The 21492-nt window shown below is 36.3% G+C and overlaps 1 protein-coding gene across 1 annotated transcript in view; it reads left to right on the top strand.

Moving 5' to 3' along the window:
* Nucleotides 1–21492, top strand: part of EPHA3 (EPH receptor A3) — a 519117-nt gene that overhangs the window by 446456 nt on the left and 51169 nt on the right. Inside the window, exon 14 of the mRNA XM_036757104.1 lies at nt 21074–21223. Coding sequence (XP_036612999.1) covers nt 21074–21223 — 150 coding nt within the window. The remainder of the gene's footprint in view (nt 1–21073; nt 21224–21492) is intronic.

Below are 21492 nucleotides of genomic sequence, written 5' to 3'. Positions count from 1 at the left end.
CAATACCACTTCTAGGGATGCATCCCAAAGAGGTCACGAAACTGGAAAAGTACCCACATGTAAAAAGATATGTAGCATCTCTTTTTGTAGTAGCAAAGAATTGGAAATCAATGGGAAGTCCATTAATTAGGGAATGACTGAACAAGTTGTGGTATATGAATGTAATGGGATACTATTGTGCTGTATAAGATATGATGAACAGGCAGACTTCAGAAAAACTTGTAAAGGCTTGTATGAACTGATGCTGAGTGAAGTGAGCAGAACCAGAAGAATATTTTATATAGTAACTGCCACAGTGTGCAATGACTGACTTTCATAGACTTAGCTTTTCTCAGTAATGCAAGGACCTAAAACAATTCCAAAAGACTAATGATGAAAAATGCCATCTGCATCCCAAAAAAAGAAATACGGAGTCTGAATACAGATTGAAACAGACTGTTTTCTTTTATTTTTGTTGTTTTGTTTTATGTTTCTCTTTCTCATGGTAACTCCCATTTGTTCTAATTCTTCCATATAACATGACTAATATGAAAATATGTTTATTAGGAATGTATATGTGATGAAGTTTTGGGTTGAGGGGTGCTCGAGACCCCAAAATACCAACATGCCAGATACTGCTGATTGAATTCGACTTAAGCCTTCTTAGCCAAAGAAAAACAAAGTTTATTAAAGATTCACCATATTGAGTAGACTCTTAGGAAGCCTGAGCATTTGTGATGCTAGTGTCAGTGGGCCAGATTAATCTGAGCTGAGCTAGATTGAATCTGAGTGCCTTCACGGAGGCAAGATGGAGCTTAAATACAGAAAGATTGTGGGAGGGATTGAGGGGTGGTCAAGTAGTCTGGGGTGACTAAAGGAGGAGTTTAGAGAGGGTCTTGAGGAGGAGTCTAAGGAGGATCTTGATAGGACTGGGGTGACTAGAGGTCAAGACTCCAGGAGTGAGATTAAGGATGGGAAACAGCCAGAAGGCAATCCAGAGGTATCCAGACAATGGAAGGCTAGGCCAGGCTATTTGGGTATGAAAAGCCAGATCATGTGGAAAGATTCAGGGTGGGGCTCAAGGGGGTTCGCACAGTCTAAACACCATCATATGTGGTGCCTGTACCAGATTGCATGCCCTCTTGGGGAGGGGGAAGAGGAGAGGGAGAAAATGTAAAATTATGGAAGTGAATGTTGAAAACTAAAAATAAATAAATTAATGAGAAAATAGGCACTTTAGCCAGATGTTTAATTCTGATCAATCAGATGTATAAAAATGTAATGTCAATCTTTCAGAAACAGTTTTTCTGTGTGATTCCTACACCCACTAAGTACCATGTACTATTCCTAACCAGAATGAGAAAAACTTTAGATTATTTCAGCTAACCTTGGAGTTAAATTTCAGTATTCTTTGGCACCTTCACAAAATCTCCAAAAGCCTTATTAACACAACTTCCGTGTATCATTCTTAACATATTTTGAACTTCCCTATGAAGGAAAAGAGTAAATTAGTAATGCTGTGATTAAATCAAGAAGTGAAAAGGGCTAGAGATCTCAGAAATAGCTGTTTTCCTGAGCTTTTGATCCTAGCAGATAGGAACAAAGCTCATAAATCTAAAGGCTCAAGAGAAAAAGAGACCAAAATTTTTCTTCTCTGATTAAATTTTGTTCTTAAAGAGAAATTGGTATTGGAAGTAATAGACCTTTGGGTTGGCATTGATGTGATTGACAAATTTCTCATTGACAAAATGACAAACAAAATTCTGATTCAAATCTTACTCCATTATGTATAAATTAGTAGTACCTATTTCAGTTCTCTTTTTATTCATACCCCATGTATAGTTCCATACATATACAAATTAAAAAATGAATTATGAGAACCTTGTATATATACCTTAGTAGGTACCATCTCAGATAATTGTTTAGCTATACAATATATCTATTTTCATGAGAATGATGTACAAAAGTCTATAAAGCAGTTTAAAAATAAACTTATTTACATTACTATTTATTGAAATCCTAGAAGTCATTTTTCCCACCTAAAATGAAGTGAAACGAGATTTAACATCTCAGCCTATCTATAAGGACTGTTTTTTTTAAAAATAAACTATAACCATACTAAAATATATATATATATACATATATACTATATATACATATATACTATAATATATATAAAGTATACTAAAATTATAAAACTATACTCTCAAAAACTATAAGCTACCACTAGTGATAGCAGATAATATTTTCTTGGCCTTATCAAAGATGTTTTTCTATCAATCTATTAAAGTATCTGTTTTATAGTAAAAAAAAAAAAAAAAAAAAAAAAGATCTCATTCTCAGAGACCTCCATTCAAGCATGAAATGAAGTTTCTGTGCCTTAATATACATGCCCAGTAACATAAGAAGGATTTTTTGTAGGATGGGGGGAGAGGGGATGAAAATATGTGTGTGTATGTGTATATGTGTGTATTCACAATTAATAGTAAAATTATGTATAGGTCTACAGTGAATTATAAGAGAACTTGACAGGTTTCTGTATGTTTAATTTATTTACATTTGATATAGTCAGATTAACAGTTTCTCAGAATGAAGGAGAGATGAATGTGTATATATATATATATATATATATATATCAATTAAAATATATAGATCAGCTTCTTTTATGACTTATTTTTCAGCTATACAATTTTGTCCTCAAGGACTCATATCCAACTTCTGTCATGTTACTGAAATTTAAATTTGCATAACACTGAATAATGTTATCCCTTGAGGTTATTTTGACGTTAATGTCTTTATAAATAAAATTATTAAATTGAAAGCTAATTCACAGAGCTACAGGAAGTTTCATTAGCATGGTATCTGACATTTCACATAGAAGGATTTCACAAATTAATAATTAATTGCATATTTTTTTCCATACATTCTAGAAGACATAAAATGGTTGTTGAACTCTCTCAATTTACCTTGACCCTCATGGGGAATTGGTTCTTTCTCATTTAAAAATTGCAGAGACAGACTTGGGTATTTTCATTCTATGCCAACTCCCAGCAAAAGGAATTACAGGAGTTGGTAGTGAAGAACTCCAATGAGTTTCATTTTGCATAAGCAAAAGCTGAGGAACATAATAGAATCCTTGGGAACACATCTAAACTGAATGGATTGACTTATATTTACACCCTCTCAGAATTTTCCCTCCAGGAAAAGTTGTCCCTGATCTAACCCAGACCCACAGTTTCTAGGACTATGTGACTTCATAAGAGACTGAAGGGAGTTGCAGAGACCAAGAAAACATCACAGACAAAAATTAATGAAAATTAATGATAGACTACAAGCCCGCTATCCCAGGTGGTGCAGGCACATCATTACTCTTATAAGGGTTGGGAAAACCTCATCTTGAGACAAGTATATATTCAGATTCATATGTGTGCATGTGTATGCCTATATGTATACACATGTCTATATGTGTAGAGAGAGATGTGTGTGTATATATATACATATGTATATACATATAGGAAGAAAATATGTATTACCAATATTTTTAAATCATTGCATTTCTTGTTTAGCTTCAAAACAAATTTTTTGAGAAAAAGCAAGACTATAGACAGTCTACGTATTAAGATCATGTTAACCATGTCATTTCATTTTGTAGAAAGTTTGGGGGTAGTTGTCATTGGAATGAGATCATCCCTTAGCAGATAAATATGAAACAAACATTCTCAGTCAACTTAAGCAATGTCTTCCATATACAAAATGGTCAAGGATTTCCTTCCATAACCATTTGTTAGGTGTTTTGTGCAGTTATCTACAGAGATATCAGATGGCTCTTCCTTTGTTATCAAAACACTTGATTTAAAAAGAGAGATTAAAAATAAAGAATAACACAGTTTTAAAATTATTACATTAATAATTAATACTATAGACAATGTTATATTAATAAGTAATATATTAAAATACTCAGAATTCTTAAAAATGAAATTATTCCTCTCAGAGTAGAATCTGTATGGGCTCTTTATTTTCAGATTTGTTCAAAAATTGTGCTCATTAGGGAGGTATTAAATAACCCTGAAATGAGCATTTCCAAATAATTGTGAATATCTTAGTTCATTGTAAAGTTTTTTTTTTTAAATTCTTAATTTTTGAGTCCCAGTTGTCATGGCTCTAGAATTCAGATAAAGAATGATTTGCTTCAAGTAATCCTCTTTTGCTGAAAAAACTCAAGCTTTGTTTTCAGGGTTTTCCAAGATTTCTTTATTATCTGTAATAAAAATAAATGTATACATCTGCAACTACAAAGGGAAAAGACAACACAACTCACATTTGTGTTTACATAATACTGTAATTTGTTATATAATCCATATGTATATACATATAGATATATGTGTGTACATACATAAAGTGGAGTTTGCCATTAATAACCAATTACCTACCAGCCAATAAGCATTTGCTAAGTGCTTACTATATTCTAGGTATTATGCTAAAGTACTGTGGATTTTTAAGAATATACTGTTCATGACCTCAAGGTATTTACATTCTGTTTCAGGAGATAAAATATTATACGAATATATACAAATATATCTTCAAAAATCAATGCAGAGTAATGTTGTCCCCCTTCCCCAAGGGAGGAGAGGGGAGACACTGCTACTTAGGGGAGTCAGGAAAGGTTTGGTGTACAAAGTGGTTTTTGAGGTGAATTTTGAGGGAAACAGAAGACTCTAAGAGGTAAAAATGAAGAAAATGCCTTCCTGGAACAGGGGTGAGGCAGAGCAAGGGTACCAGGATAGAAGACAGAGCGTTTTATGTTTGGAACACCAAGAAGGCAATTTTAACTCCATGTAGAGGACTGGAAAGGCAGGCTGGAGCCAGTTTATAAAGGATTTCAAATGCTAGACGGAGGAATTAACCAGCAAAAATGTCCTCAGGTAAATCACAACCTAACCCAGCCTTTTTTCTACTAGGTAACATGATAGGTGGGATTAGATAATCTCTAAGATCCTTTCCATTAAATCATTTTTCACTCTGTGCATACGTGAGGTTGATAATATTGAATCACTCTTAGTGGAAAAGCCCTTTTATTTATTTTACAGAAATAATAATGGATTATATTGAACCATCCTTGTGTTCTCACACCATGCCTTTTATGACACACATTTACAAAACAACTGACTCACTGTGAGTAATACAGCAGATACACATGGAAAAGAATGAACCCAATTGCTCTAGATAGATAAACCCTAGTGCTTGGCACATAGTAGGTACTTAATAAATGCTTATTGAATGGTAACCAATTATTTTTTTTCCTTGACTATAGTGTTAGAATTAAGTTAGCGAGGTTCAAACCTATCCAAAAATGTGATTGTGTCTGCCTGGAGTTTAATGAATAACAGGTTTTAATTTAAGATTAAAGATCACCCTACAAGGTTTCAGCAAGCTATTCAACAAACACAAATCATATTTATTAAATCCTTGCACTAAACCAAGAGAGAGAAAAAAATCACAATTCACAAATCTTTCTGAAGTATTTGTTATTTTATGCTGCTTTGTCATGTGGGTGAACATTTGGTAAGGTCTTTTTTTTTCTCTGAAATTAAGTAAATATATTTATGTACAGATATCAGAACTTACCTATGCAAACTATATTTGTCCTGGTATGGAAGAAAGCAGCCTTAGAAAGGACAAGTAAGGGTTATCTGAAAGCACATTTCTGCCTAAAGAGGAGAAAAGGCCCAATTTGCACACACAAGCTCAGGTGATGCAGTGGAGAGAGCGCTAGGCTTCCTGAGTTCGAATCCAGCCTCATACACTTACTATCTGTGTGACCCTGGGAAAGCTATTTAACCTTGTTTGCCTCAATTTCATCATCTGTCAAATGAACTAGAGAAGGAAATGGCAAACCCCTTCGTTATCTTTCCTGGGTTGGCCACAATTTAAATAACTGAATAATGACAACAACAAAGTCCAGAGAGTGAGACTTTGCCGAAACACTTGATTTGTCACTGCTCCAGTGTGCCGTTCGCGTTTTCCTCCTTATCATTTGTGGACTCATTCAGTCCTGCTAGTGGTCTGTGTGTTCCATAAAAGCAGGGACTCTGCCTTATCTATCCCTAGTACTACATTGGGCCCTAGAGGAAGTACTTTACTTGACTGACTGGCTTGCTGTCCTATTACTTGCCTACCCCCCTCCAAGGATCCCTCCCCTATCCTCCCATTCCCATAAATCTAAACACCCTTCTATACCCCCCTTTTATCTCTTCATTCTCCCCTCTAAAAATCCCTCCCTTGTCCTCTTCCCCCTTCCCTATGCCCCTACCATTTTATTTTTTCTAAATTTGGAAAACTTTTATACTCTTGTAATATATGTATATTATCACCTCTTAAACCCATTGCAAAGTAAATTAGGTTACCAGAACCAGCAGCCCTCATCCTCATCCCCATTTAATTCCTCTGTATCCTTTCTTCTTCTTGTACCTCATTTGTATAAAATAATTACTCTTTTTAGCTGTTCCTAAATGGTTTGCCTTTTGAATTCATGTCATAGTCAGGTTTACCCCACTCTTTCTTATGAGCTCACCAATTGTTAATAATAATCTTAGACATACATTTTACATATATAAAAGGCAAGCAGTCTGCCTTTATGAATCACTTATAATCAGTCTTTGGTATGTTCCCTATGTTTCTCTTGGTTCTTGTATGTCAAATCCTCTATCAAGTTGAAGATTTCTTTAACAAAGTCTTCAAAGTCTGAGAGTTTAACAAATGTCCATTTTTTTCATTCAGAATAATACTTAACTTTGCAGGGTATTATATTTTTGACTGGAGCACCAGTTCTTTTGCTCTTTGATGTACTGTGTTCCAAGACCAGCAGTCCTTTAATGTCTGGGCTGCTAGGTCTTGTGTAATTCTAATTGTGGTACCATCATATTTAAATTGTTTTAATCTTGACACTTTTAATATTTTATCCTTGAACTGGGGTTTCAGAATTTGACTATCATATTCCTATAATTTTTCCTCATAGGATCTCTGTTAAGTCGTGATCGATGGATTTCTTTTCCAATGCTTCAGGACAATTTTCTTTAATTATTTCTTGTATTATTGTAGCAAGATTCTTTTTTTTAATCATAACTTTCAGTTAGTTCGATTATTTTTATATTTTCTTCATCTATTCCCCAAATCTGTTGTTTTTCTTATGTTTCACTTTATCTTTTATTTTTTTTTCATTATTCATATTTTGTTTAATTATTTCTTAATCCCTTATAATTTCACTGGCTCCACTTTACCCAGTTCTAATTTTCAAGGAGTCATTTTCCTCCTTAAGATAGTTTTACTATCTTAGTTTTTCCTCCATCTCTGTCATTTGATTTTTAAATTCTTTTTAAAGATTTCCTATGAATTCTTTTTGGGCACATGACCATTTGACATTACCCTTTGGGGATTTCTTTACTTCAGTATCCTCTTCTGAAGATGAACCCCTGTCATCTCTAGTCCGTAATAGCTTTCTATGGTTGGGTTCTTTCTTCTGTGGCTGTGCATTTTTTGTAGTAATAGCTTGATTTTTATAATCACCTCTAGTCCTGGGGTATGGGAAATGATGCCTCTTGCCCCAGATCTTCAGTTCTCCCCTCTAGCCTAGAACCAAAGCCAAACCTCCAACCTCCTGTAAGTACCCAGAGCCAGAGGCTTTCTGCCCCACTGCTTTTGCACTCACCAGGCCTATGGTGGTTCCTTCTTGCCACCACTGCTCTTTGTAGTGAAGCTAGGTCTGGCTTTCCTTGTTAGCAAAGGTTCCCTCAATCTTCCTGGGCTCAAACGCCAATTTTTCCAATTTTTAACAAGGGACAAAGATGTGTATCAAATAATTCAGCCCCTAATTTCGGCACTTTAGGCATCAGTGAGATATATCAGGGAGATATTTCTGGGAATAAGATTTCCCGATGTCACTGAAAATCACACATACTTTGACAGAGAATTAAAAGCGTTGATGTCATCAGTGAAACATTTTGGACCAGTTTTTTTTTAACAGAATGGGTGATAGAAATAGATCCTAGAGGTCACAGATAAATAGAAAAGTATCTTAACATTTTTTCACTTGTGATGACATAACATATTACCTTTTCTTTGCGAATTCAGTATATCCGAAGTTATTGGAGTTTGGATAGTTAAAAAGCGAAAGTGTTTTAATATAGCTTATGCATGCTAATAGTATCATTAGGGTCAAGCAGGTGAATTTTTCCCAAATGAGGAGTCATAATGTGTTAGAGTAATTTTCCCAAATTTCCAAACCTTATGAAATGATTTCACATTATTTTTACATGTCCCAAACCTACATTTTAGTTAAACTTGGATCAAAATTGTAAAACATCTCCCAAGCATCACAGTGTATGTAGAACCTTTTACATCTTCCATACTGTGGTGATGAAGGAATGGTAATTTAGTACAATAAAAGAAATCATGAGCTTTGGGGAGCTACTTAAAAGGAATAACTTACTTGACCATGAAAATGTTTGCAACATTCACAGAAACGCTGCATTGCTAATTCCCAGTAAAGCCAGTAAGATTCATGAGGCTTAAATGCTCTCTGAAAAGGTTGGCGGTTACAATCCCAGTAGAGATCCTCTTGACAGTATTTATATCCTTTTTCAAAATGTCAAGTGAAAAGATTCCTTTGCCAAATTGGTGTTGTGTCCTTTCAAAAACGGATTGCTGTCTAGAACTTTGCCTTCTTTTAGAAATTCAATTAGGAAGTGCTCACCATTCCACCCCAGCTTAAAAACAAAACAAAATGAAGACATTCATGAGAGATGAAACACTGTCAGTATTCTATTTCATTTAAAGTTCAGATGGAAACGTGAACAATATAGAATTCAGGACCCAGGTTGCATGTGCATTGTTTGGTGCATGATGACAGCAAAGAAACTAAAGACTCATAATGGTGGAAGGATTCAGAATATGTAGGTGTTTCTTGCCTTTGTCGCATATAGACAGCTTCTCCTAATTTATGTAGGTGCTGTGGGCCTATAAAAGAAGAGAAAATATATTCACTTATGTTTTGATGCCATTAGGAAAGAATGTGGGATCAGCTGTCATATATGTAGTTCTATTTTTCAATGTCAAGTACTATTTGTAGGGGAAAACAGCTGAGATAGTATAATTTTGACATATTAACAATGTCGAAATGGTAGAGTGAAAAAGCCCATGGCACTGTTACTTGAATATTTTTTTGTTTTCAGGAAAGGTTGTCCCTTCTCTACAGTGGAAACTTTTAACGGATTTGGGAATCAGTTAGGGATAAAATTTGACCTCTTTAGTTTCTAGTTTGATGCTGTACAGAATCACTTACAATATGTTGGGGATGGGGATGAAAAGAGAAAAATGTGTTGGGGAAAGGTGGGAAGGAAAGATGTATTTTTTTTTAAGTAGAAGGACATATGTGTCTTCAAGACATCCCTTAGAATTGAATCATTTTGGGTTTTTGTCTTTTAAAAAGTATAATTTATTTTTAGTTTTCAGCATTCACTTCCAAAAGATTTTAAGTTTTAAATTTTCTCCCCTTCTCCCTCCTCCCCCATCCCCAAGATGGAGTGCAATCTGATATAGGCTCTACTTACACATTCATATTAAACATATTTTCACATTAGTCATGATATAAAGAAGAATTAGAACTAATGGGGGGAACCACAAGGAAGAAAGAACAAAACAAAACAAAGAAAAACAGGAAGAAAGGAGAGCAAATCATATGCTTCCATCGGTATTCAGACTCCAGAGTTCTTTCCCTCGATGTGGATGGCATTTTCTATGCCCAGTTTTTGCCCTACCATTTTCCAGTTTTCCCATCAGTTTTTCTTGAGTAGTGAGTTCTTACCCCAGAAGCTGGAGTCTCTGGGTTTATCAAATAGTACATTACTATAGTCATTAACTATTGTTTCTCGTGTACCTAACCTATTCCACTGATCCGCCACTCTATTTCTTAGCCAATATCAAGCAGTTTTGATGATTTCTGCTTTACAATACAATCTAAGATCTGATACAGCTAGGCTACCTTTCCTTACATTTCTTTTCATTAATTCTTTTGATATTTTGGAACTTTTGTTCATCCAGATGAATTTTGTTATTTATTTTCTAGCTCTATAAAATAATTTTTGGTAGTTTGATTGGTATGGCACTGAATAAGTAAATTAATTTAGGTAGAATCAACCTTTTTATTATATTAGTTTGGCCTACCCATGACCAACTGATATTTTTCCAATTATTTAGATTTTACTTTATTAGTGTGAAAAGTGTTTTTTAATTGTGTTTATATGGTTCCTAGGTTTATTTTGTCAAGTAGACTCCCTAATATTTTATATTGTTGACAGTAACTTTAAATTGAATCTTACTTTCTATCTCTTCTTTTGGACTTTGTTAGTAATATGTGGAAATGCAGATAATTTAAGTCATAGAAAGAGTTTGGCTGGGCTCCTTTGCCTATTTTCCCAAATAATTTATATAGTATTAGGATTAATTGTTCTTTAGATGTTTGATAGAATTCACTTGTAATTTCATCTGGCCCTGGAGATTTTTTCCTAGGGAGTTCATTGATGGATCTTTCAACTTCTTTCTCTGAAATGGGGTTATTTAAATATTTTATTTCCTCTTCTGTTAATCTGAACAATTTATATTTTTTGTAAATATCCTTCCATTTCACTAAGATTATCAAATTTATTAGCATACTATTGGGCACATATGTCCTAATTATTGTTTCAATTTACTCTTCTTTTGGGATTAATGTACCCTTTTCATTGCTGATAGTGGTAAATTGGTTTTATTCTCTCTTTTTAAAAATCAAATTAACTAAGGTTTATCTATTTTATTTTATTTTTTCATAAAACCAGCTCTTGGTTTTATTTATTAGCTCAAAAGTTTTCTTAATTTCAAATTTATTAATCTCTCTTTTGGTTTCCAGAATTTCTAATTGGGTATTTAATTATGGATTTTAACTTGTTTTTTTTTCTAGCTTTTTTAGTTGCATGTCCAATTCATTGATCTCTTCTTTCTCTGTTTTATTTATGTAAGCATTTAGAGATATAAAATTGCTTGCACTGCATCCCATAAGTTTTGGTATGTTGTCTCATTATTGTCATTTTCTTGGATGAAGTTATTGATTGGTTCTATAATTTGTTGTTTGAACACACTCATTCTTTAGGATTAGATTATTAAGTTTCCAATTAATTTTAGTCTATCTTTCCATAGCCTTTCATTGCATATGATTTTTATTTTGTTTTCTGTTTCTTTCTGTAACTCCCTTAAATTCTCCTCTAAAATTTTGGATGCTATACCACTTGGTGAATATATGTTTAGTAATGCTATTATTTCATTTTCTATGGTACCTTTTAGCTTGGTGTAGTTGCCTTCCTTATCTCTTTTAATTCAATCTATTTTTGCTTTTGGTTTTTCTCAGATCATGATTGCTACTCCTGCTTTTTTTAACTGCAACTGAAGCATAATATATTCTCCTCCAGCCATTTACCTTTACTCTATGCATATCCCTCTGCTTCAAATGTGTTTCTTAATCTACTCTGCTATGCACTTCAGTTTTATGGGAGAATTCATCCCATTCACATTCATGGTTATGATTACTATTTTTGTCTTTCTCTCCATTCTATTTTCCCCCCTTTTTATGCTTTTCTGTCTTTTCTCCCATTTCCTTCTCACTAAAGTTTTGCTTTCGATCACTGCCTCCTTCAGTCTGCTCTCTCTTCTATACGCTCCCTCTCCTTTTCTTTCCCTTGTCTCCTACTTCCTATAGGGTAAGTTAGATTCCTATACCTAACTGATTATGTTATTTCCTCTTTGATTCAAATCTGATGAGAGTAAGGTTCAAATAATGTGCATCTCCTTCCCTTCTTTCCCTCTACTTTAGTAAGATTTTTTTGCCTTTTCAAGTGATATAATTTACCCTTGTCTGCCTCTTCCTTTCCTCTTCTCCCAGCACAATTCTTTTTCACCACTTAATTAGATTTTTTTCTGTCATCACATAAAAGTCAACTTATACCTACACCCTCTGTCTATGTATACCCCATTTTAAATGCTGTAATAATGATACAGTTCTTAGGAATTACAAGTACTATCTTCCCTTGTGGTGATGTAAAGAGTTTGCCTTTATTAATAGCATGTTGTTGTGTTTTTTTTTCTTTCCTGTTTATTTTTTATGCATCTCTTAAATCTTGTATTTAAAGATCGCATTTTCTGTTTGAACTCTGTTCTTTTCATCAGGAAGGTTTGGAAGCCCCCTATTTCACTGAATGTCCATCTCCTCCCCTGAAAGATTATGCTTATTTTTGCTGAGTAGTTGATCCTTGGTTGTAATCCAAGGTCCTTTGCCTTATGGACTATCATATTCCATGTCCTCTGATCTTTTAATGTAGAAGCTGCAAGGTCTTGTGTAATACTGACTGTGGTTCCATGATATTTAAATCGTTTCTTTCTGGTTGCTTGCAGTATTTTTCTCTTTGACCTGGTAATTTTGGATTTTGGCTCCAATATTCCTAGGATTTTTCAATTTGGTATATCTTTTAGGAGGCGATCTAAGGATTCTTTTAGTGACTATTTTGCCCTCTGGTTCTAGGACCTCTAAGACAGGGTTGTTTTTTCTTAATGATTTCCTGAAAGATGCTCTCCAGACTCTTTTTATCATCATGGTTTTCATTTAAACCAATAATTTTAAAGTTGTCTCTCCTGGCTCTGTTTTCCAGTTAGTTTTTTTTCCAATGATATATTTTATGTTTTCTTCTATTTTTCCATTTTTTTGATTCTGCTTTACTGATCCTTGGTATCTTACAGAGTCACTAGCTTCTACTTACACAATTTTAATTTTAATTTTAATTTTTTTTATTTTTTTTAATTTTTGTACTTTTTTAATTTATTTAACATATTTAGTTTTCAGCATTGATTTTCACAAGACTTTGAATAACAAATTTTCTCCCCATTACAACCCTCCCCACACTCCAAGATGGTGTATATTCTGGTTGCCCTGTTCCCCAGTCAGCCCTCCCCTCTGTCACCCCACTCCCCTCCCATCACCTTTTCCCTTCCTTTCTTGTAGAGCAAGATAAATTTCTACGCCCCATTGCCTGTGTATCTTATTTTCTAGTTGCATGTAAAAACATTTTTTTTTTGTTTTTGAACACCTGTTTTTAAAACTTTGAGTTCCAAATTCTCTCCCCTCTTCCCTTCCCACCCACCCTCCCTAAGAAGTCAAGCAATTCAACATAGGCCACATGTGTATCATTATGTATAACCCTTCCACCATACTCATGTTGTGAAAGACTTACTATATTTTGCTCCTTCCTAACCCATCCCCCTTTATTAAATTTTCTCCCTTGACCCTGTCCCCTTTCAAAAGTGTTTGTTTTTGATTACCTCCACCCCCATCAGCCCTCCCCTCCATCATCCCCCCCCATTTTTTTTATCTTCTTCCCCCTTCTTTCCTATGGGGTAGGATTCCCAATTGGGTATGTATGGTATTTGCTTCTTAGGCCAAATCTGATGAGAGCAGTGTTCATTCATTCCCCCCCCCACCTGCCCTCTCCCCTCCTCCAACAGAACTGCTTCCTCTTACCACTTTTATGGGAGATAATCCACCCCATTCTATCTTTCCCTATCTCCCTCTCTCAATATATTCCTCTCTCATCCCTTAATTTGATTTTATTTCTTTTAGATATCTTCCCTTCATCTTCAACTCACCCTGTGTCTGCTCTCTCTCTCTCTCTCTCTCTCTCTCCATATATATGTACACATAGATATATACATACATACACATTCACCCATATATATACATAACCATATATGTATGCATATTCCCTTCAGCTACCCTAATACTGAGGTCTCATGAATCATACTTGTCATCTTTCCATGTAGGAGCGTCAACAAAACAGTTCACCTTTAGTAAGTCCCTTGCAATTTCTTTTTCTTCTTCTTTTTCTTGATTACCTTTTCACGCTTCTCTTGATTCTTGTGTTTGAAAGTCAAATTTTCTATTCAGTTCTGGTCTTTTCACTGAGAAAGCTTGAAAGTCCTCTATTTTATTGAAAATCCATATTTTGCCTTGGAGCATGATACTCAGTTTTGCTGGGTAGGTGATTCTAGGTTTTAATCCTAGCTCCACTGACCTCCGGAATATTGTATTCCAAGCCCTTCGATCTCTTAATGTAGAGGCTGCCAGATCTTGGGTTATTCTGATTGTGTTTCCACAATACTCAAATTGTTTCTTTCTGGCTGCTTGCAATATTTTCTCCTTGATCTGGGAGCTCTGGAATTTGGCAACAATATTCCTGGGAGATTTCTTTTTGGGATCTATTTGAGGAGGCGATCGATGGATTCTTTCAATTTCTATTTTGCCCTGTGTCTCTAGAATATCAGGGCAGTTCTCTTTGATAATTTCTTGAAAGATGATATCTAGGGTCTTTTTGATCATGGCTTTCAGGTAGTCCAATAATTTGTAAATTATCTCTCCTGGATCTATTTTCCAGGTCAGTGGTTTTTCCAAGGAGATATTTGACATTGTCTTCCATTTTTTCATTCCTTTGGTTCTATTTGATAATATCTTGATTTCTCATCAAGTCACTAGCTTCCACTTGCTCCAATCTAATTTTTAAAGTAGTATTTTCTTCAGTGGTCTTTTGGACCTCCTTTTCCATTTGCATAATTCTGCCTTTCAAGGCATTCTTCTCCTCATTAGCTTTTTGGATCTCTTTTGCCATTTGAGTTAGTCTGTTTTTTAAGGTGTTGTTTTCTTCAGTGTATTTTTCAGTATTTTTTGGGTCTCCTTTAGCAAGTCATTGATTTGTTTTTCATGGTTTTCTCGCATCCTTCTCATTTCTCTTCCCAGTTTTTCCTCTACTTCTCTAACTTGCTTTTCCAAATCCTTTTTGAGCTCTTCCATGGCCTGGGACCAGTTCACATTTTTCTTGGAGGCTTTTGGTGTAGGCTTTTGCACTTTATTGACTTCTTTAGGTTGTATGTTTTGGTCTTCTTTGTCAGCAAAGAAAGAATCCAAAGTCTGAGACTGAATCTCTGTGCGTTTTCGCTACCTGGCCATATTCCCTGTCAACTGACTTGACCTTTGAGTTTTTCAGTGGGGTATGACTGCTTGTAGACTAGAGAGTTCTATGTTCCACGTTTGGGGGGGAGGTGCCAGCTCTGCCACACCAGCACTGCTCCTTCCCCAACCCCCAACCCTAACTTCAGCAGGCTGTGCACTCTTGCTCTGATCCACCACTTAATTCCTCCCACCAGGTGGGCCTGGGACCGGAAGTAACAACAGCCTTGGCTGCCCCACCTCTGCTGCCCCCGGGGCTGGAAGCTGAACCGGGAACTCCTTCCACTCCTGCAGCTTTTCCCACTAACCTTCTCAGCAGTCTTTGGTGTTTGTGGGTTGAGGAGTCTGGTAACTGCCGCAACTCACTGATTCAGGGCGCTAGGGCCCCCTCCACCCGGCTTCTGGTCTGGATGGTCCACGCCACTCAGGCTGGGCTCTGCTGCACTCTGTTCCCAGCTCCCAGCTCTGTGTGGGCTAGACCTCACCCAGAGACCATCAAATCTGTCCTGGGCTGGAGCCCTGCTTCGCTTTGCTGTTTTGTGGGTTCCGCCGTTCTAGGATTGGTTCAGAGCCATTTTTTATAGGTTTTTGGAGGGACTCGGTATAGAGCTCATGCTAGTCCCTGCTTACCAGCTGCCATCTTGGCTCCACCCCCCCCATTTTAATTTTTAACAAATTGTTTTCTTCTTTTAGATCTTCTACCTCCTTTTCTATTTGGCCCATTTTACTTTTTAAGGAGGTTTTCTCCTCGCTGAGTTTTGTGCCTCCTTTTCCATTTGACCAGTTCTACTTTTTAAGGAATTTTTTTTTGTCAGTGTACTTCTATTCCATTTGGCAAATAGTATTTTTTCTCTTCTTTTTTTTTAATTGATTTTTAATTTTCAACATTCATTTGAACCTGATTTTGAGTTACAAATTTTCTCCCCATCTCTACCATCCCCCACCCCAAGATGGCATGCATTCTGATTACCTCTTTCCCCAGTCTGTCCTCCCTTCTAACCCCCCACTCCACCCCCCATCCCTTTTCCCCTTACCTTGTTGTAGAGCAAGATAGATTTCTGTACCCTATTACCTGTATATCTTATTTCCCAGTTGGATGTAAAAAAAAATTTTTGACATTGTTTTTTAGAACTTTGATTCCAAAATCTCTCCCTTCTTCCTTCCCCACCCACCCTCCTTGAGAATGCAAGCAATTAAATATAGGTTATACATGTATCATTGTGCAAAATACTTCCAGGAGAGTCATGTTGTGAAAGACTATATTTCCCTCCATCCTAGCCTGTCCCTCTGTATTCAGTTTTACCTTTGATGCTGTCCCTTTTCTAAAGTGTTTGCTTTTGACTACCTCCTCCCCCAGTCTACCCTCCCTTCTATCATGCCCCCCAATCCCCTTCCACTCTACTTTCCTGTTGGGTAAAATAGCCTATTGAGTGTGTATGTTATTCCCTCCCTAAGCCAAATCTGATGAGAGCAAGATTCACTCATTCCCCCTGCACCTCCCTCCTCTTCTTTTCCATTATAATGGCCTTTTCTTGCCACTTTTATGTGAGATAATCTATCTCATTCTATCTCTCCATTTCTCCATCTCCCAATGTATTCCTCTCTTCCCCCTTATTTTATCCTTTTAGATGTCATTCCTTCATATTCAACTAATCCTGTGCCCTCTGTCTGTATAAATGTATATTACCTTCAACTACCCCAATAGTGAGTAAGGTCTCATGAATTACAAATATTATCTTTCCATGTAGGAATGTAAGCAAAACAGTTCAACTTTAGTAAGTCCCTTATGATTTCTCCTTCCTGTTTACCTTTTCATTCTTCTCTTGATTCTTGCATTGGAAAGTCAGATTTTCTATTCAGCTCTGGTCTTTTCATCAAGAGTGCGTGAAAGTACTCTATTTCATTGAAAGTCTATATTTTGCCTTGGGATATTATACTCAGTTTTGCTGGGTAAGTGATTCTTGGTTTCAATCCTAGCTCCTTTGACTTCCGGAATATCATATTCCAAGGCCTTCAATCTCTTGATGTAGAAGCTGCTAAATCTCGTATTATCCTGATTGTGTTTCCACAATACTCAAATTGTTTCTTTCTGGCTTTTTACAATATTTTCTCCTTGACCTGGGAACTCTGGAATTTGGCTACAATATTCTTTGGAGTTTTCCTTTCGGAATCTTTTTCAAGAGATGATTAGTGTATTCTTTCAATTTCTATTTTTCCCTCTGGTTCTAGAATATCAGGGCAGTTTCCTTCATAATTTCTTGGAAGATGATTTCTATGACCTTTTTTTGATCGTGGCTTTCAGATAGTCCAATAATTTTGAAATTGTCTCTTATGGATGTATTCTCCAGGTCAGTGGTTTTTCCAATGAGATATTTCACATTGCCTTAATTTTTTTTCATTCTTTTGGTTCTGTTATATATTGTCTTGATTTCTCATAAAGTCACTAACTTCCACTTTCTCCATTCTAATTTTTAAGGCTATATTTTCTTCAGTGGTCTTTTGGACCTCCTTTTCCATTTAGCTAATTTTGTCTTTTAAGACATTCTTCTCCTCGTTGGCTTCTTGGACCTCTTTTGCCATTTAGGTTCATCTATTTTTAAGGTGTTATTTTCTTCAATTTGGGGGTTTCTTTTAGCAAACTGTTGACTTTTTTTCATGATTTTCTTGCATCACTCTCATTTCTCTTCCCAATTTTTCCCCCACTTCTCTTACTTGCTTTTCCAAGTCCTTTCTGAGCTCTTCTGACCAATTCATATTTTTTTCTTGGAGTCTTTTGATGTAGGCTCTTTGACTTTGTGGACTTCTTCTGGCTGTGTGTTTTGATCTTCTTTGTCACCAAAGAAAGATTCTATAGTCTGAGTCATTTCACACTGTGTGCTCATTTTCCTAGCCAATTACTTGACCTTTGAGCTCTTTGTCAGGGTTTGACTACTTCCAGAGCAGAGAGTGCTTTGTCCCAAGCTTCAGAGGTTTTACATTGCTGTTTTCAGAGCTACTTCTTTTCTGATGTGGTATGATATTCCTCTCCTGGCCTCTGCTCTGGTCGGTAAGTGCAGGCATTCCTTTCTGCCATGTAACTACCAGGAGGACTCACTCTCCACAGTCACTGCAAGCTCTGTCACACCAGTGCTCCTTCCTCCTCCCCCAGTGACTGCCAACCAGGAATGTGACCCAGATCCAAGCAGAGCAAAGCAAGAGAATGCTGCCTTAGCACCAGCAAAGAGAAACCTGTAGTCTCACTCTGATCAGTTGCCTGATTCCCCCACTGTCTGTGGGCCTGGAGCTCCAGAATAAGCTGCCACCTCTGCCACCCCAGGGATGGGGCTGGATTGCACACTTCTCTCACCAAGGTCCAACACTTTTCCTGCTGACATGCGAAGTTGTCTTTGGCATATGTGGGTGGAAAAGTCTGGAAACTGCCACAGCTACCAGTGATTCAGTGCCCTGAGGTCTGCTCCACCTGCTCTAATCCAGCTTGTTCTGTCCTGGTGTGGCCCATGCTGTGCTGTGCTCCGCTCCCAACATGGTGCAACAGACCCTTCTCTGTAATCATCAAGCCCATCTTGGGCTGGAGACTTATTTTACTCTGTCATTTTATGGGTTCTGTAGCTCTAGAATTTGTTTAGAGACATTTCTTACAAGTGTTTAAAAGGATTTGGGGGAGAGCTCAAGCAAGTCCCTGTTTTCAGGCCTCCATCTTGGCTCCACCCCCTGGAAAATTGTATTTTTTAAGGATTGTTTTCTTCATCGTACCTTTTCTCCCCATTTGGTCAATTGTATTTTTAAGGGCTTGTTTTCTACTGTCAATTTTTGTCCTTCCTTTTCCAAGCTATTGACTCTCTCTTCCATGTGTTTCATTGCTTTTCCTCATTTTTCTTCAACTTCTCTTATTTGACTTTTAAAATCCTTATCGGGCTACTCCAAGAAGGCTTTTTGGCCTTGAGACGAGTTCATATTCCCCTTTGAGGTTTTGGATGTGGGTATATTGACAATGTTTTCCTCTTCTGAATATGTGCCTTGATTTTCCCTGTCCAGAAAAGATCTTTAATTGCTGATTGGTATCACATTAACGTGGTGGAAAGCAGGGTGGGACTTTTGACTGTTTTTTATTCTTTTGGAGTGCTTCTCAGCACTTAGGCAATTAAGTGTCTTTGATGGAATCTTGCCTTTGTTTCAATGAAGAGTCTTTGATTGAATCAAAAGTCTTTGATGACTTGCTTTAAGAAACAAGAATGCCTAAGTCACATGACTTTGAGTCACATGATTGTGTTGCCCTCTGACCCTAAAGAAGTGTATATATACACTGAGGTTAGCATTTTGCTTTGGGGGGCTCACTCACTGGAAGGGTGTTTGTGTAATTTGAACAGATAAGACTCTGAGTAGCTGTTAAGGGGCCCTGCCCCAATGCTTTGAAAACCAAGATGTTGGTTCTTCTGTCTCTGGTAATTATGTATGTACTGCTATGGACAGACGGTTATTAGCCCTGTCTGCTGATTTGTATTATTTGCTCTGCTTATATAATTTCTGCTTGTAATTTCTGTTTCTCTTTTCTCTAAAGTTCAGAGTGCTGACTTTTCCCCCTGAATAAGTAAATTATATATATATATATATATATATATATATATATATATATATATATATATATCTTTAATTAAAGTGAGATTGTAAACCCCTTAATATGTTGCTTCCCTTAGAATAGCAGATCAAATAACCTGTGCTAGCAACCCTCCTGTGTGCTGGTGTTGTTGGTTTCACACCTCCCTAGCAGCTGCTAGCAACGTCGTTGTTACAGGGACCTGCCCCACCTCCCTGGGACTCAGGATTTCCCTCTGGTTTGCTGAAGTTGGGCTTTCCACTGGCTTGTTGGGATGCCTCCCGTCTTGTGCTGCTCCCTCACCCCCAGGGTGAGAGAGACCTTTCTCATTAATCCCCCAAGTTTCCTGGGATACAAGACAACTAGCTGCACCCTATCTTTCTGCTGGCTTAGCTATTCCAGGGTTTTTCTTGGGGGGATATTTTCTGGTTTTTCAGAGGTCAATAAGAGAGAGTGAGAGCAACTTACTTCTTACTCTGCCATCTTGGCTCCTCCAGTTTGATGATTTTGAAAAAAAAATATTTAAGATTTTCATTACCTCCTACTTCAATTACTACAGTGGCTTGCAAGATAGTATTATCGTGTCAGTCTTCCTCACTTTACCCCTTAACCTCCTGAAAAGTAGACTGTGTCTAAGACTTTCTTTTTATATTTCATGATCACTAACACAGTATTGGATAGAACATAATATAAGTTTCTTATAAGTAGAAATTAATTCATACTTTGCATTTGTATTTCAGCAGTCAGCACAGTGCTCATAGTAAATGCTTAATAAAGGCTTGTTGACCGATTGAGAAATACTTGGTGGTTGATTGACTTATTAATTGACTATTCCATTCTGGGTTGGTATCTGTATTATGCAATTAGACCTTAAATGAGATTACTTGGATGAAGCAAAGAAAATTCCATGAAAGCATCCAAGGATGAGATATATAACTAAATTAGCATGCAGTATCTAATAACTATTTTAAATGACTGAGACTGAGTTTTGTTTATTTGAATCACCTGATATTCCCTTAGAAAAATTACAAATAAATAAATTTATACATATATAGTATACATATGTGTATATACATACATATACATCTTGCAAGATTTTAAGGAATTTATATTAATAGAGAAAGGTAAAATTTTTATTTCTTTAAATTAATTTAATACTATTTTGAATCACTCACTTGATGGTAAAATCAGAGAAAACAATTATTCTTATTTAAATCTTGTGTCCTGTATCATAAAGTATTCACACTGCATTGTAAACATTTTAACTTCCCTTTTCTTATAAATCACTATTTTCTTGTAAATCACTATTTTCTTTAAAAAAAAGAAAGGACTACATTGGGCATTTGGAATTATGTGTATTTCCCTCCCAAGGAAATGAGATTATGTAGATAGATATATGATTCCTGCATTTCAAAATTGTTTTGAAGGGAGGAAAGATCCCAATTCGATGGACATCTCCAGAAGCAATCGCATATCGCAAGTTTACATCAGCCAGCGACGTATGGAGTTACGGAATTGTTCTCTGGGAGGTGATGTCCTATGGAGAGAGACCATACTGGGAGATGTCCAATCAGGATGTGAGTATATTGTAGTGATTGAATTATGAGCTCAGCTAAAGAATCAGGCTGTGCAAGGAAGTAGAGCATAATAAAACCAGGTGGCTTCTTGTTTTTGACGCTGAAGCAGAAAGAAATGAAAATGCTTCCAGGTTATGCAAAGGTATTAGTTAAATTATTTGGAGAGGGTTTTTCACCCATGAGAATTTACAGATGAAGCACAAAATGAAAGCATGTGTACTAAGATTTTAATGAAATAAATACCCATGGAGACAGCTGATAGATAGCAG

The sequence above is a fragment of the Trichosurus vulpecula genome, chromosome 4 (genome assembly GCF_011100635.1).
Source record: "Trichosurus vulpecula isolate mTriVul1 chromosome 4, mTriVul1.pri, whole genome shotgun sequence".
Taxonomy (NCBI): domain Eukaryota; kingdom Metazoa; phylum Chordata; class Mammalia; order Diprotodontia; family Phalangeridae; genus Trichosurus; species Trichosurus vulpecula.
Note: the sequence above shows the minus strand (reverse complement) of the source record. Positions and strands in the feature narration are given on the sequence as shown.